Raw genomic sequence first — 14,382 nt, forward strand, 5'->3', positions numbered from 1 at the left:
AACTAAGTATTTGAAACACTTATGCGCAAAAGATTTCACTGACAATAAATACATTGCAATTAAAACAATAATCAGACTTACAGAGATGGTTTTAACATGGTGGTTAAAGGGTGAAATTCTATATAAGCATCTCTGCTGGCAGGTGCTCTGCATAAAACCTTAAGTGCAAAAACAATAATTACTGAAATCTGGAAGTTTACTGACTGAGCAAAATATGTATCCAAATATAATTTCAACTGTTACAAAATTTGTGAATGGTTATAAAATGGTTATAAATTTTGTTATCACTATGAAAAGTTTACAACCATGAGTCTCTCTCATGGCACACCTGTAACCCATTCTGCCATGACCACTTTTGGGAAGCTCAGCTTTAGAGATCTATAAAGGCAGAATAGGATAAAATGGTAAAATGTGTACTACAAATAATATTTGATGATACTCAAGTTTTGTAGGAAGGCTTATGGCATAGTATGGACTCAAGATGAACCTTGGCCGGGCTGTGCAGGTTTTTAACAGATGGCAAGGAAGAGGGAGGGCACCTCAAGTAAGCCAGCCAGAACTAGCAACATACTGAGGATAGGTACTGCTAACAATGGATGAGAAAGTGTTAAGCTTTGAGTATATAATTTCTTGGAAAGTGCCCAGAGTAGACTATGTGTTAGAAATTTGTGTTCGTAAATACTAGTAAAAAATTATATTAAAAAAAATTATAGTATAAAATTACATGTATAAATCATGGAGAACCTTGAAAGTCAGGATATGATTATCATTTGTGAGCTGGGCTCTCTCACCTATTAACAACAGTAGAAGATAGATCCCAACACACCGGCCAGAATAGACCAGAGAATGACCCGAGACAGGGTTGCCCGTAAGGAGGCGAGGGGCCGAACCAGACTAAAAGAAGTGGAAAAAGAGAGGAAGGGATGAGTTTGGAGACGCATTTCCAAGGAAACATCAATGAGATTCAGTGACAGAGTCAACAGATTAAGGAGAATAGAGACCAAATGACTGAGGAAATGGTGGTATCGTGTTCTGAAACAAATCTGGAGAGAGGACTTAGTTGGGAGATGGAGAATGAGTTTTAGTGGAGATGTCCTGGAAGCAGTAAGGAGTGTGAAATGTAGCACAGGTCAGAGGTCCGGGACGGACCAACAAGTGTCATCAATACTGTTTCGTGGTAGATGTGAGCTCTCCAAGAATGGCAGAATGCTAGAGACTGAGCTTTGGGAAGATTACTAAGTCTTGCTTAGCAGGAGGAAGGGGGAAGAGTTATGGAGACAGGAGGGGTGCTGAGGAAAATATAAAAACAAGAATAGTGTATGCCATCAAAAAAAGAGAAAGCCTCAAGAAAGGATGACAGCCATGTTTAACTGGCCATCTCCAGCCTCAGACTGTGTATGTTCAAATCCTGCCTGTTACTTATTAGTTACGTGTCATTTCAAAGGTTTTATCGTCTTTCTTAGTTTCATCGTCATCTGTAAAATGGTGATAATACACCTACCTCATATGGATATGTTGTGGATTAAGTGAAAAAAACTGTATACGGAATACTTAGCACAGGATTATCTCATCTGGCACAGACAAGAAGTTAATAGATGTAATTGATGACTTTAAGGGACCAATGGAATGGTGAGAGCAGAAAAAGTTGCACGAGATTAAACAAGGATTGAGCATTGAAGAAAAAGACTAGGTATGAAAAACTTACTAGACAGTCTGTGCCCCAAAATGAAGAGAGATCACAGAACAGCTGTTAGAAGAGGCAGTAAGGTGAAGTAAAGGCTTTCTTATATTTGCTCTATACCAACAAAGGTTATCATTAGTATTGTCATGGAGGCCTATTTAATTAGAGTTGGACCATCCTTCTATTGACATGAGGCCATTGAGCCTTCAGAATAGAAATCAAACAATTGCACAACAACTTAAAAGGTCCTGTCAAAATATATGCAGACAGTAAAATGATGCAGGCACTGTGGAAGACAGTACAGTGGCTCCTCAAAAAATTAAAATTAGAATTACTATCTGATCCAGCAATCCCACTTCTAAGTATATACTCAAAAGAATTGAAAGCAGGGACTGGAGCAGGTACTGTTCATGGCAGCATTATTCACAATAGCCAAAAGGTGGAAACAACTCATCAACAATTCATCAAAAGATGAATGTATAAGCAAAATGTGGTCTATACAAACAATAGAATACTATTCAGCCTTAAAAAGGAAAGAAATTCTGACACATGCTACAACATGGATGAACCTTAAAGACATTATACTAAGTGAAATAAGCCAGACACGAAAGGATGAATATTGTCTGTTTCCACTTATATGAGGTCCCTAGAGTAGTCAGATTCATAGAGACAGAAGGTAGAATGGTGGTTGCCAGGCTGTGGGGAGGGGAATGGGAGTTATTGTTTAATGGGCACAGTTTCAGTTTGGGAAGATGAAAAAATTGTGAAGATGGGCGGTGGTGACAGTTGCACAACAACGAATGTATCTAATGCCACTGAACTGTACACTTAGAAATGGTTAAAGTGGTCAATTTTATGTTATGTATATTTTACCACATATATATATATCCGACAATATGAGCAAAATAAGTCACTGTCCTTTGCTAGGTAGAATGAAAAGTTATCAGAAACAATCAACTTGTAGCAGTAACTCTTTTTAAATTATGAAATATTTCATACATACGAATAAAATGCATAATGTAAATTTAGGCAGAAAGAATAATGAAACAAACATGTAGGCAGCTACCATCCAGCTTGAAACAGAACATTATTAATAGTGTTGGAACTCCTGTTGTCTCCCTGATGATACCCCTCTCCCTCCCCTACCGAGGATAATGCCATTCTGAATTTGTGTTTATCATCCCTTGCTCTTTCTTATATTTCTTTATAATTAAATTTCTTGTAATACTGTTCTTATTATATTTGTGACCCTAAACAATATACGGCTTTTTCCACCCAGCATCGTGAGATTCACCCTTGGTGATGTCTGTAGCACACTCATGGAGAACTGTGCTATCTTCCCGATGAATTGAAGCTTTAATATTATGTAGTGACCTCTTTATTCCTAATAATGCATTTTGCCTTAAAGTCTCTTTTGTCTGGTATTAACACATCTACATCAACTTTCTTTTGGTTATTATTTGCCTATTTATCCATATATCCTTTTACCTTCAGTCTTTCTGGTCCTTGTGTCTTTTCAGATGTGCCTACAGCTGGATATTTTAAAAATCCAGTCTGATAATTTCTGTATTTTAACCGGCACATTTAAGACCTTTCCTTTTTATTGTGATTACTGATATATATGGGTTCTCCTCTATCATGTTGTTTAGCCACCTTTCCTATGCTTCCCCCAGCCCCTCCTTTCTTGCCTTCTTTTGGATCAATTTGTTTTGTGTTGTTAGTGCTTTTAATTCCTCTTCTCCTTTCTACTGATTTGGTGGTTATATTACTTTTATAGTAATTACTCTTGAAATTTTGCCATGTGTACTTGACTTTTTACAAAGTTTAAAATTAATATCTTTATACTCTTCTTCCTCTAAATAAAAGAACATAAAGTAAAAGATAATGGAGTACCACCAACCTGAGGCCACTTTGGTTTCTTGTCTTGGGATTTCCCAACCAGGCTGGTGGTATAAATTTAAAACTTAGACCTAGATTGTGGCTACAAATTCGTGGAAGACTATTTCTCCCCCAGTAAGTAGCAGCAAGAGAGAAATATTTCTGTGCCTCTTCCCCCCTGCCATTAGGCAGATATTTTCAGTCCCACCCTTTCACACTGAAAGTGTGTGAGCCTTGGAGGGTTTCAGATTTGGGGGGATGAGAGAGTCTTCCGTTCAGCTATTTACTTCTTCAGTCCTTGCCTGGCCATTTGTCTCAAAGCTTCAAGTTCCTGGTGTCTACATTTGCCCCCAAGTCAGCCCTAATTTCTTCATTTGCTTTCCACACTGGTTTCTGCTTTACTCACTTACCTGGCACATGAGGATTTCCCTCGCTTTCTTGCAAGCTCAGCAAGGCAATTTGAAAGGTACATTTGCTCAGATTTGTCTCGTATCCAGGTGTTTTGAAGAGACAGGGCTTTTCAGAACATCTAGTCTCTCTTTCTCTACTAAAAGCAAAGACTTTTCACCTGCTGCTTATTTGTGTATAGTGTTGCATACTATGGATTTTCATGTTTTGTTTCAATTTGTCCTGGAACTTTTTGAGTGAAATATACAAGTTTCTCTTTTACAATAAAAGTGGATGAGTACCTGCAAATGTACAGAGAGATGTTCATCAAATGGCTGTTTAATGATTATTTTTATTTGGAAATACGTAACCCAACGTCACGTAATAGAGGATTCACAGAGTAAATTTTGCTGTGATGCTTATTGGGCCAACAGGAGTTGTATGATATGGAAATGGTCATGATAAGATGTTGAGTAAATAAGCTGTTTTGTATGTCCCCATTTTTATATATACAAATATATATTTACACTGAAAAAATTCTGGAAGGAGACAGCCAGTATTTTGCGATATCACCAGGGATATTTTTGCTTACTCTTGTTAATATCTACTTTTTAATGAACAAATAGTATTCTGTGTTTTTTATGTAAATGAAGGAATTACAACAACAAAAAGCAGGGATTAGTGAAACACTTTCTAACCTTGGAGATCTGTCTTGTGGGATAGTGAACTCCCCAATACTGAGAGTGTCTAACAGAGGCTGGATGACCTCCTATCCAAGATTCCTGTCATTTTATGATTCAAAGATTTTTATTTTGTTTATTCCTCCCCACCCCCAACCCCGACAATAGGTCAACCAACCAATGCCTCAGACACATAAGCAAATATGCATCCCCCCGGAGCTGCCGGAATTGCTGAAGCAATTTACCAAAGCCGCCATTCGGACCCAGCCGCAAGATCTCATCCAGTGGGCCGCCGAGTACGTACTCCTTTCTCACTTCCAGCCCGTGGTTCCCATTGGAGGTGGAGGTAGGGGGTGGAGGAGGGAAGGTCTTGGAAAACTGAGGAGGCTGTCACGGCTGCAGCCTGGGAGTCGGGACTGATCGGCATAATCTTTGGGATGTTCAGTTCTTGCATTGCTTTGGTGCTTTAAAATCCACACGTAAATACAGCAAACCGGGCGAGGATGGAGACCCTCCCCCAAGGGAACGAGACTGAGCAATAGGACGCCAGAGCTATAGGCAGTGTCCTAGGGCAATCAGCAAGAGTCAGATTACCACATCACATCACACACGCACACTCCACCCTGTCCCTGCCCTCCACCTCCACCCCTCCCCCACCCCCGTCCCAGTGCAAAGAAGGGTTCAGAATCCCGCGGAGCTTAGCCTGCCTTTCCCTGGTGTAAACCAGGGCCTCATCCTCAGGCTTAACCACTAGATGGCAGCAGTGCACCTGTGGGGGAGCGATGTGATGAGCCCAGGTGGAGGATTGTGTGGGATCAGTCCAAGTGGCTTCGCTCCTGAGTTTACTCCTTCAATGGGACACCTTCCTCTACTGCTGTTAAAACTCATTCTTGCGCCCCAGCCAGACACTTTGTATCTTGTCTTTGGGGAAATTGTTATTTTCTTGACTGTGTCTTTGAACTAATACGTTCCTTCAGCATAAGGATGTCCATACAGTACACGTTGCATTCTGGAGAAGCGAGGCAAGCGTGATGGGACCAGGCGGAGCACCGGCTCGGCTGCAAACAGCGTGCCTCCACCACAGGTGTCCTCCTTCAGGAGACACCTCCAGAGGCTGCTCAATGGAAGGAGCTTACACAATACCTGCTGGCTGAGGCTGAAAGAGCTTCACACACAAAGCCTCCCGGCTACCAAATGGCTTCTTAGACAAAAAGTGCCTGCTTGAACTGGGGAACTGAGGCTTGGGGCAGGAGTTAGGAGCTGACCAGACCTCCCGGGGACCATTTTCAGGCGATTTTTACTGCTTGGGGATGACCTCCTTATAGGGCTTCAGTGGGAGAGGGGAATGAGGAATGAGAGGCTGCAGAGTGGAGCTGGTGGGTTGGGGGAGGGGAGAATGTCCACAGCATGAGGTTGAGGAGGTGCGGTGGACAGGTGGTGAGAAGAAGGTGCGGACACCTTTGAGAAGGCTCACGACGCAATCTAAGAGGAGCCTCACACAGTCTCCGGTTCCTGGGTTGGGCTAGGACGAAGCTTTTACAAATGGAAGGAAAATAAGCCTGTGGTGCTCATAAAAATAGACACAAATAGGGTTGCTTTGCCTAGTAATGAACTCTGTTTAGTTTTCTAGTCTAAATTTTATATATTACCTCTAAGATTGAATTTTAGCGTCAGAAGACTAATTTCTTTTGGCACACTCAGACAGACTTTGTTCTATACTATACGATAGTTTAAAACCCCATTTTATTGTTCTTGCACTGCTTTTATAGCAAGAAAAATGACATTTCTTGGTATTGTCCCTGACATTTATGGGAGAAAACATTCCACTGTTGTAGTCTGCTTGCTCCCCCATATTGTATCATGTGCTATAAATGTCTTAGATATCTGTGAAGAATCAGTTTGTAGTTTAACTACGATGAAAAAGGAGAACATGATCTAAGAACACTCTCCATGTATTCAGACACGGAAAGTACTTGTCAGACAGTTTAATGTAACTTACAAACCTGCAGCATTTTAGAGGTAAAACTCCACAAAGTATTTCCCGGATGAAATGTCTACTTAATTCACCACAAGCAAAAGTTTCCCTGCATATGTGTTGTCCATGAAGAAACCATCTACCAGACATCAGCAGGACATAAACTAATTTGTCTTGTGGTGGGTAAGTGTGACCACACAAATTTGAAGAACCATGGAACTGCTCACTGCAGAAGACGCTAAATAACCCATAGAGGATGAAATCCATGACTACAGCCTCATTTCCACGTTCTCTAACCAACTCTGCTACAAGGTCCAAAGACATCGCTGCTGAGCCACACCCACCCGACCACTGACCTGTCTGCGGAGACTGCTCATGCACATCGGTAGAGGTCACCTGAACGTATTTCTTCTGCTCCCCCTGCTGGTGACCTCCAACGGGTGCCTGGAAGGTGTTTTGGTACTGGAAGCCGTTGCTCTGCATTGTGCAGTGGCTTAGAGACAAAGAGTGGTTTGCCCCATCATTGTATGGCTTTTATAAAATTCCCTCTGTATTCTTTTTATATTACCTGGATCTGGAGAAATTAATAAAATAAAATTAATAAGAGAGGGGGCAGAGGCTGTGATCCAGGGGTAGTCAATAACAAGGCTTCTGATGAAGACAGGCCCTTCCATATGGCATCGGTGCCCCAAGTATCAACTGCTCGTGTCCAATCTCTGCTGCAGGCAGCCTCTTCCCATCATAGATCAATCCCAAAACAGGGCTCAGTGTTTGTCCACACTGCACCAAAACAAAGTCCATTCCACAAAGCACTGATGGGCAGGCAGATGTTACTGAAATTTCTGAAGGAAGATAGAGGAGGATTTTACAGCACACACCCCACGTGAGTTCATCTCAAACCCTTTTTGCGCTTGTCTTCTCACCTGAGCCTCCATTAGTGCCCTGCCAAACTTCTCTCCCCTCCGCGATGGAGCCCCAAGCCTCACTTCCTCCAGCTGGAAACCCTTCCAGGCTCACCCCCCAGAGCACCCCATCTCCTCCCCTTTCTTATGGAAGTCATTTTAATCTTCTTCCAACTTCTCTTTCCAAGATTACATACCCCTACTACTACCTAAGACCAACTTTAAGTATGTAGATAGCCATCGTACCAAGCATAAAGACTTTTATATTTGAAAGAAAAATCTCCTCCAAGTACTAGGATTCTTCCTTCATAAAAAAGAGTGGGGGATTTAAAATGACAATTTTCTCTCTCCTTTAATATACATACACATAAAATAGACATGCATATGTACATATACAATACTTATGTCAATATATTGTCTCAATACATATGCCTATATGTGTGTATGTATGTGTGTGCACGTGCACACATGTATATAAAACACTTAGGAGGGAATGACTGAAAAAAATACCCAGACCTAATATGCTTCAGGGAATTCCATACCAAGCACTTGGTACTCCTCATCCTTAGAGAAGAACAAATCTTTTTATTCCCTAAGCCATCTCTATACCTTAAGTGTAAAGTAACACATTCAGGCTTTTCCTGTACATAAATGAACTAAAAACAGTGTCTGGCATATAGGAGCCACTTAATAAATGTTCTTTCCTCCATCCCTTCCCTCAAAGAAAAGGGAGAGGGGATTCCCAAAGCATCCAGAGGCCACTGAGGTAGAGGCTGCTCCCCCTAGCCCCCCAACTTTTTTTTTCTTGTAGTTATTTTGGGGCTATGTCCCGTGGAGAGGTTCCTCCGGTGAGAGACTGGTCTGAGCGAGTGACTTTGTCTAACTGGGCTGAGCTTACACCGGACCTGCTAAAGATCCTGCATTCTCGGGTAAGGGCCAAACGGCAGCACGGAGGGGGGATGTAGGGACGATGTCAAGGTTGGGTGCGTACAGACAAAAGTCACCTGGCCACTCACCATTGTCTTAAAATTCACTAAACCATGCACTGAGAATAAATCTTCCTGTGGGGAAATAGGAATCATGGTGAAATAGGCTGTAAGCTGAGTTGTCAGTTGGGTCATCCCATGTCATCCTGAAGCTGGCAGAATGTCCAGGGGCTCAATGCAATGTGAATTCCTTCTCTCCAGAAAGTGCAGGTGCACATGCCTTGCCAGTGCCTCCCTTACTGATCAAGCCCAGATACGATGCCAATCACAGTTGGGGAGGGCCATATTACAGTTCCCCAGTTACCCCAGGTGCAGACATAGCCTAGCTTTTAGGCTCTCTCCACAGACATATTGTCCTGGGAGCTGTCCTGTGAATGGATGAGGAGGGTCTGTCTTGAGAAAGCTTGCAGTTTGGCCAACTCCCAAGAAAAATGGCTTAGCACTACTATATCTCACTTTAGGATCCAGGACCAAGAGGTTTGGGGTGATTCAGGACTGACTTAGCCGACTGCCTTGGTCCCAGAGGCTTAGCATTTCACTGGAATCGGAGGACCAGGGAAGGTGTAGTAGCACTTCACTGGGGCATCTGCACCATTATTGCATCGTTGGCCGACAACTGGCCATTTGCGTCCTTCCCTCTTGACCACCAAGCACCTTGTGCAGTAGACATGGCAGAGATCCGAGGTACCTGGGACCAAGCAACATTAGGCATCCAGACCACAGACCCCACGTTATTCCCAGGAAAGCGTGAGCGATGCATTCAGGGTCTAGTGCAAAGAACTCAGCGGAGTCTAGAAGCAAGAGATTTAACATCTAGTTCTAGTTTCACCACTAATTAGTGCTCTCAGACAAGTTCTCTACCCTTTGGTTTCATTTTCGGGCTGCTTTATCTGCCTTACAGGGACAACCTAGGGATGAAACAGCAGATAATAAAAGCACTAGAAAAAAATTGAAGTGTAATATACATGTATGTTTTCCCCATAACTCTGATACCTGAAGTTTGAATGATTATATCTCAGCACGTTCTTCACTAGGCTGAATATTTCTCTACGCTTACAAAGAGAACTGCCAAACAGAGTCTCTGTTGACCCCTGACACCTTCCCCCACCCCTTGCTGTGTGCTAGGAGAACCGAGGCCTTGCCCCGGGTAGGTTTCTCAGGGCCTTCTCTTGTCCTGTCCCTCATTCCCTGTCTTGTGTCTGTCCCCGGCCCCGCAGGTTGCTGGCAGACTGATTGTCCAAGCAGATGAGCTGGCCCAGATGTGGAAGGTGCTGAATCTCCCACCCGACCTGTTTAATAGTGTGATGAACGTGGGCCGCTTCATGAAGGAGATTGAGTGGCTGAAGTTTCTCGCCCTTTCTTGCAGCTCTCTTGGAGTTGTAAGTTAGCTTTAATGGTTTTTGTTCCTTAAGGGAAAATCTCTAGGGACCTGGCGGAGGCTGGGAGGGCTGGTAAGAACACACAGTCAACTCCCCAGGGTTCATGAGGAGTGTGCCCCTTCTTGTCCACTCCTTCTCCTCTCTGAATTGAGGTCATTTCTCTGCTCATCAGCCAGAAGCAGGGATTAGGAGGAGGGAGGGGAAAGCTGTCATCAGGCTCTGGGGAGAGGTTGACTAAATGCAGGTTTGGGATTATTTATGAATTTCAGTCGCTGCACTTAGGTTTATTTCCATTACCACTCCCCTCCCTCCATTCATATTCCTTAAGGTAACCAAGAGCCAGCTGTAGAAGATGGGCTTATACTTGGGTTTCAGACACCTAGAAGATATACCAATAGAGATTTTTAAAAAGAGGTGCAGCCTTATCGAAAACTACTATTTGATAAGCACAATTGGATAGAAAAATCAGAGAGAAGAGAGCAGGAAAGGAGAGATGAGGCTATTTCCAGACTCAGAGTCCTGACATCCCCAGGGATGCAGGATGCTCATACAAATTCATGCCTTTTCCAAATTTGACTTGATTGACAACGGCAAAAGCCGTGTTTTCCTGTTTTAAAGAAACCAGTTCATATACATACTTAAAAGCTTTAGGTATCATCTTATATGTGGACTCACTCTTGTCAAACACTATTATAATAACTTAAATGAAAATGAGTCAGAAAAATGATTTTTTTAAATCCCTGAAATACATACAAGTTTAAAACTTAATGAGAAAATTATGGCCTCTGCCAAAACTAAATGGTACGAAAAAGGTAGTTTGAGTCATTCAGTATATTTAAATACAATCTTGTTCTTTCTTCTCGAATATCCTGGGTATGCACATTAGACACTTTTGTTAGTGAGAAAAGTTACCAGAAATACTGTAGTCCAACTTTTCCTGTGGCTGCTGCTGAACTTTCAGCATAATTATTTCTTTAGAGAGGAGAGGCCATTTGTGGGTTTTTTTTTTTCCTTCTTCGCTGCCCTTTCTAGCACCCTTATGCAATGAATAAACTACTCTCAGCAGCAGAGGCAGATAAGTTGCCAGTCAGCACTATCACACTTCTATGGAATTAGCCCCAAGGATTGGGGAAAATCACAGGGGAGAAATAAAAAATGGGCACGTTTTATGAAATTCTCACGGGGTCACAAGTTTACTCACACCATATTCAGAGACGTCCAAGGAGGGGGGAAGTGTACCAATACTTTCTCTGTCGTTAATCCTGCTCTTCCCCATCTACCCTACCCATGAAGGGTGGAGTAAGAAAATAAGTAGATTCAACCCAACCCTGGACTTTTCATCTGCTGCAATAACTGAAAACAGCTTCAAGGTGAATTGCTCAGTCTCTCAGATTTTTCCTCACTGCTCCTCTCTTCAAGGTGGCAGTTGTTCAAGGAAAGTGGTGATGCTGGGATCACAGAGCAGCCAGGAGGAGGGTTCCCACATCCCTTGGTCCTCTCTGGCATCTCTTTTTTTTGTTTGTTTTTGCGGTACGCGGGCCTCTCACTGTTGTGGCCTCTCCCGTTGCGGAGCACAGGCTCCAGACGCGCAGGCTCAGCAGCCATGGCTCACGGGTCCAGCTGCTCCGCGGCATGTGGGATCTTCCTGGACCGGGGCACAAACCCGTGTCCCCTGCATCGGCAGGCAGACTCTCAACCACTGCGCCACCAGGGAAGCCCACTCTCTGGCATCCCTTGTCTCCCTGGAAATACTCATCTGTGTGGTCACTAGCTGTGCAGCTGAAGTCTTTGGTCTCTCTCACAGCACGACGGTCCCCCAGCCAGCTCACCTCCGTTCTCCCTGGTGCTCAGGGCCTCTTTAAGTCTCTTCTGGGTTGCCCTCAACTGCTCCCTGCCTTTGATGCTCTGTGTCACAGCCGCTCAGCACCTTGGAGGTGTCTGAGTCCTCTCCTCGTCCACATACCTCACAGTAACCAAGAGTGACTTCGGAAAATCAGATTCCAACCCTCCCTCTGCAGCTGTAAGGTTTACTTTGATATGGCTGCCACCCAAACTGGGCAGAGGAAACCATGAGGTGAATTCTTTCTACCTCCCTGCTAAAACGGGGAGGTTGGCCTAGATGTTCCGTGAGGTCCTTTGATCTCCAACATCCTGTGGTTCAATTCCACCTTCTCTGCTTCCACAGAGACACCATCAGGCCTGGCTCTGGATGACAGTGGAGCCCGCCAATTCTGAGAGGCACTCAGGTGTCTGACTTTGCTCCCCATCATCCCTATGTCAAAGAACACCTAGAGGTTAGGGCTTCCCTGGTGGCGTAGTGGTTGAGAGTCTGCCTGCCGATGCAGGGGACACGGGTTTGTGCCCCGGTCCAGGAAGATCCCACATGCCGCGGAGCAGCTGGGCCCGTGAGCCATGGCTGCAGAGCCTGCGCGTCCAGAGCCTGTGCTCCGCAACGGGAGAGGCCGCAACAGTGAGAGGCCCGCGTACCGCAAAAAAAAAAGAACACCTAGAGGTGAAGTCAGCATGAAATTCTAGTCTGTAAATAAAGGGTGCCCTATGGATCCAGGGCCCATCCCATTTTGCCCACTTGGTTCGTGTTGGACTATTGCTGGGAACTTAAATGTAAGGGTGGTCAGGATGTCACCATCTGGAGGAGGGTGGCACTCTTGCTAATTGCTACATTCTTGGAGGCAAGCCCAGAAATGCCCTCCTTTCTTTGCCAGTTCACCAGCCAGCCATGATCTCTGGGCCATGTGGAAATCCAGCCCCCTCCTTATAGGAGAATCTAATGGCAGGAATTTTAGGAAGCAGGTGCATTTACTTCCCGAATCTGCATGTGATTCACATTGCTACAGTATGCAGACCTGTGTTCCTCTTCCCCTTCACCACTCCTTCCTCTAGAATACCTACCAATCATATACAAGAAGAGATCGTGTAATCGTGTTCACTGGAAGGAAGGGCATGTTTTGTTAGCAAATAATTCACTTTCTGAGCCTTTCGCCTCTGAGTTTGAAAATGAGGCTTGTAAGATGCTTACAGGCTATCTCTATGGAGTGGATCCCCATCTGACCAAAAATTCTTGTGCAATAGAATGCAGATATCTGTCTACTTTCGAGTTATTTAAGTTTACCAAAAAGCTCCAGTCTAGAGAGTTCTTATCCATTCATCTGTTTATTAAATATTTGAAAATCATATAAGGGCAATAGAGTTTTAGTTATCTGAATAATCAATAAAAGATGTTCAGGGTAGAAAGCACCTTTATTAGTGTGCTAAGGCTGCCGTAACAAAGTACCACAGACTGGGTGGCTTAAACAACAGCAATTTGTTTTCTCAGTGTTTTGGAGGCTGGAAGTCTGAGGTCAAGATGTCTCATTGGCTTGTAAATGGCTGTCGTCTCCCTCTTTCTTCACGTGGTTGTCCCTCTCTGCATGCGTGTGTCTGGTCGGTCTCTCTCTCTCCTCCCATTCTCTCTCTCTGCATCCTAATCTCTTCTTATAAGGACACCAGACCTATTGGATTAGAACCCACTCTGATGACTTCATTTTAACTTAATTAGCTCTTTAAAGGCCCTATCTCCAAATACAGTCACATTCTGAGGTTCTAGGGGTTAGGGCTTCGACATATGAATTTTGTGGGGACATAACTCAGCCCATAACAGCACCCCAATTTGGATGATGCTGTAGGAAGAGGACTACAGAACAAAGGCAATAGGGGAGTAGGCTTTTTTTTAGAAGCAGAGAGGATGAGCTATAGATGGAAATTGGGAAGTTCAGTGCACACATGCTCACAAAACTACCCAAAATCACTGTCATGCTGACCGCAAGTCAAGCACGTGGCCTCCCATCCTCTCTGACAACCTCTTACCAGCCTCCTGTGTGCCCACCCTCCCACCCTCCTTTGTGGAAGGGCCTGGCACACTGCCTCACACAGTGCTTCACGATGACCTCCAGGAGAGAACTCCCAAGGGCAGGAGAGAGGAAATGAAAGCGGTCTGCTCCCCTCCTGTGGCATTGCTCCAAGTGTCTCACTGGAGTATACAAGCTAGACTAATCATTTCAGCCCCTTAGAGAGAAGACTGCAGGGCAGTAAGAAGAAATCATTCTAATTTTGTAGATTACAAAAGCAAATTCCCCTCCTTTAGTGAGATTATTCTAATTAAAGTAATAAATGTCTTAAAGCATTCAACAGCTTATAAACTTAATTCCTTGAAAGTATCCCTCCAACCAAGAAAGGAAAGGAAAAAGAAAGGCACCCAGTAGATACTCAATATTTTGGGATTGAGTTAAATGACATTTGGGTGTAAAAAATTCAAGCTTTCCAGAATATTACATCATCCCCACTTTATTTTACGAGAGCAAGGTGTTCGTTTCTTTGTCTTTATCTAAACTGATCTTAGGAATTTAGTTTGGAATAGTGACCTTCTCCTCATTTAACCTTATGGCTTTACAGACCATTGCCAGAACCCTCAAGATAGTGTGTGAAGTGCTATCATCTGACCACGATGGTGGCCCTCC

At 43.7% G+C, this 14,382-nt stretch overlaps 1 protein-coding gene across 1 annotated transcript in view; it reads left to right on the forward strand.

Moving 5' to 3' along the window:
• Nucleotides 1–4,806: 4,806 nt before the first annotated feature.
• ROPN1 (rhophilin associated tail protein 1) overlaps nucleotides 4,807–14,382 on the forward strand; it is a gene marked incomplete at both ends in the record, with an annotated part of 18,946 nt that continues 9,370 nt past the window's right edge. Inside the window, 4 exons of the mRNA XM_082655313.1 lie at nucleotides 4,807–4,922; nucleotides 8,315–8,432; nucleotides 9,707–9,868; nucleotides 14,318–14,375. Coding sequence (XP_082511439.1) covers nucleotides 4,807–4,922; nucleotides 8,315–8,432; nucleotides 9,707–9,868; nucleotides 14,318–14,375 — 454 coding nt within the window. The remainder of the gene's footprint in view (nucleotides 4,923–8,314; nucleotides 8,433–9,706; nucleotides 9,869–14,317; nucleotides 14,376–14,382) is intronic.

The sequence above is a fragment of the Grampus griseus genome (assembly GCF_964374135.1).
Source record: "Grampus griseus genome assembly, chromosome: 5".
Classification (NCBI taxonomy): Eukaryota; Metazoa; Chordata; class Mammalia; order Artiodactyla; family Delphinidae; genus Grampus; species Grampus griseus.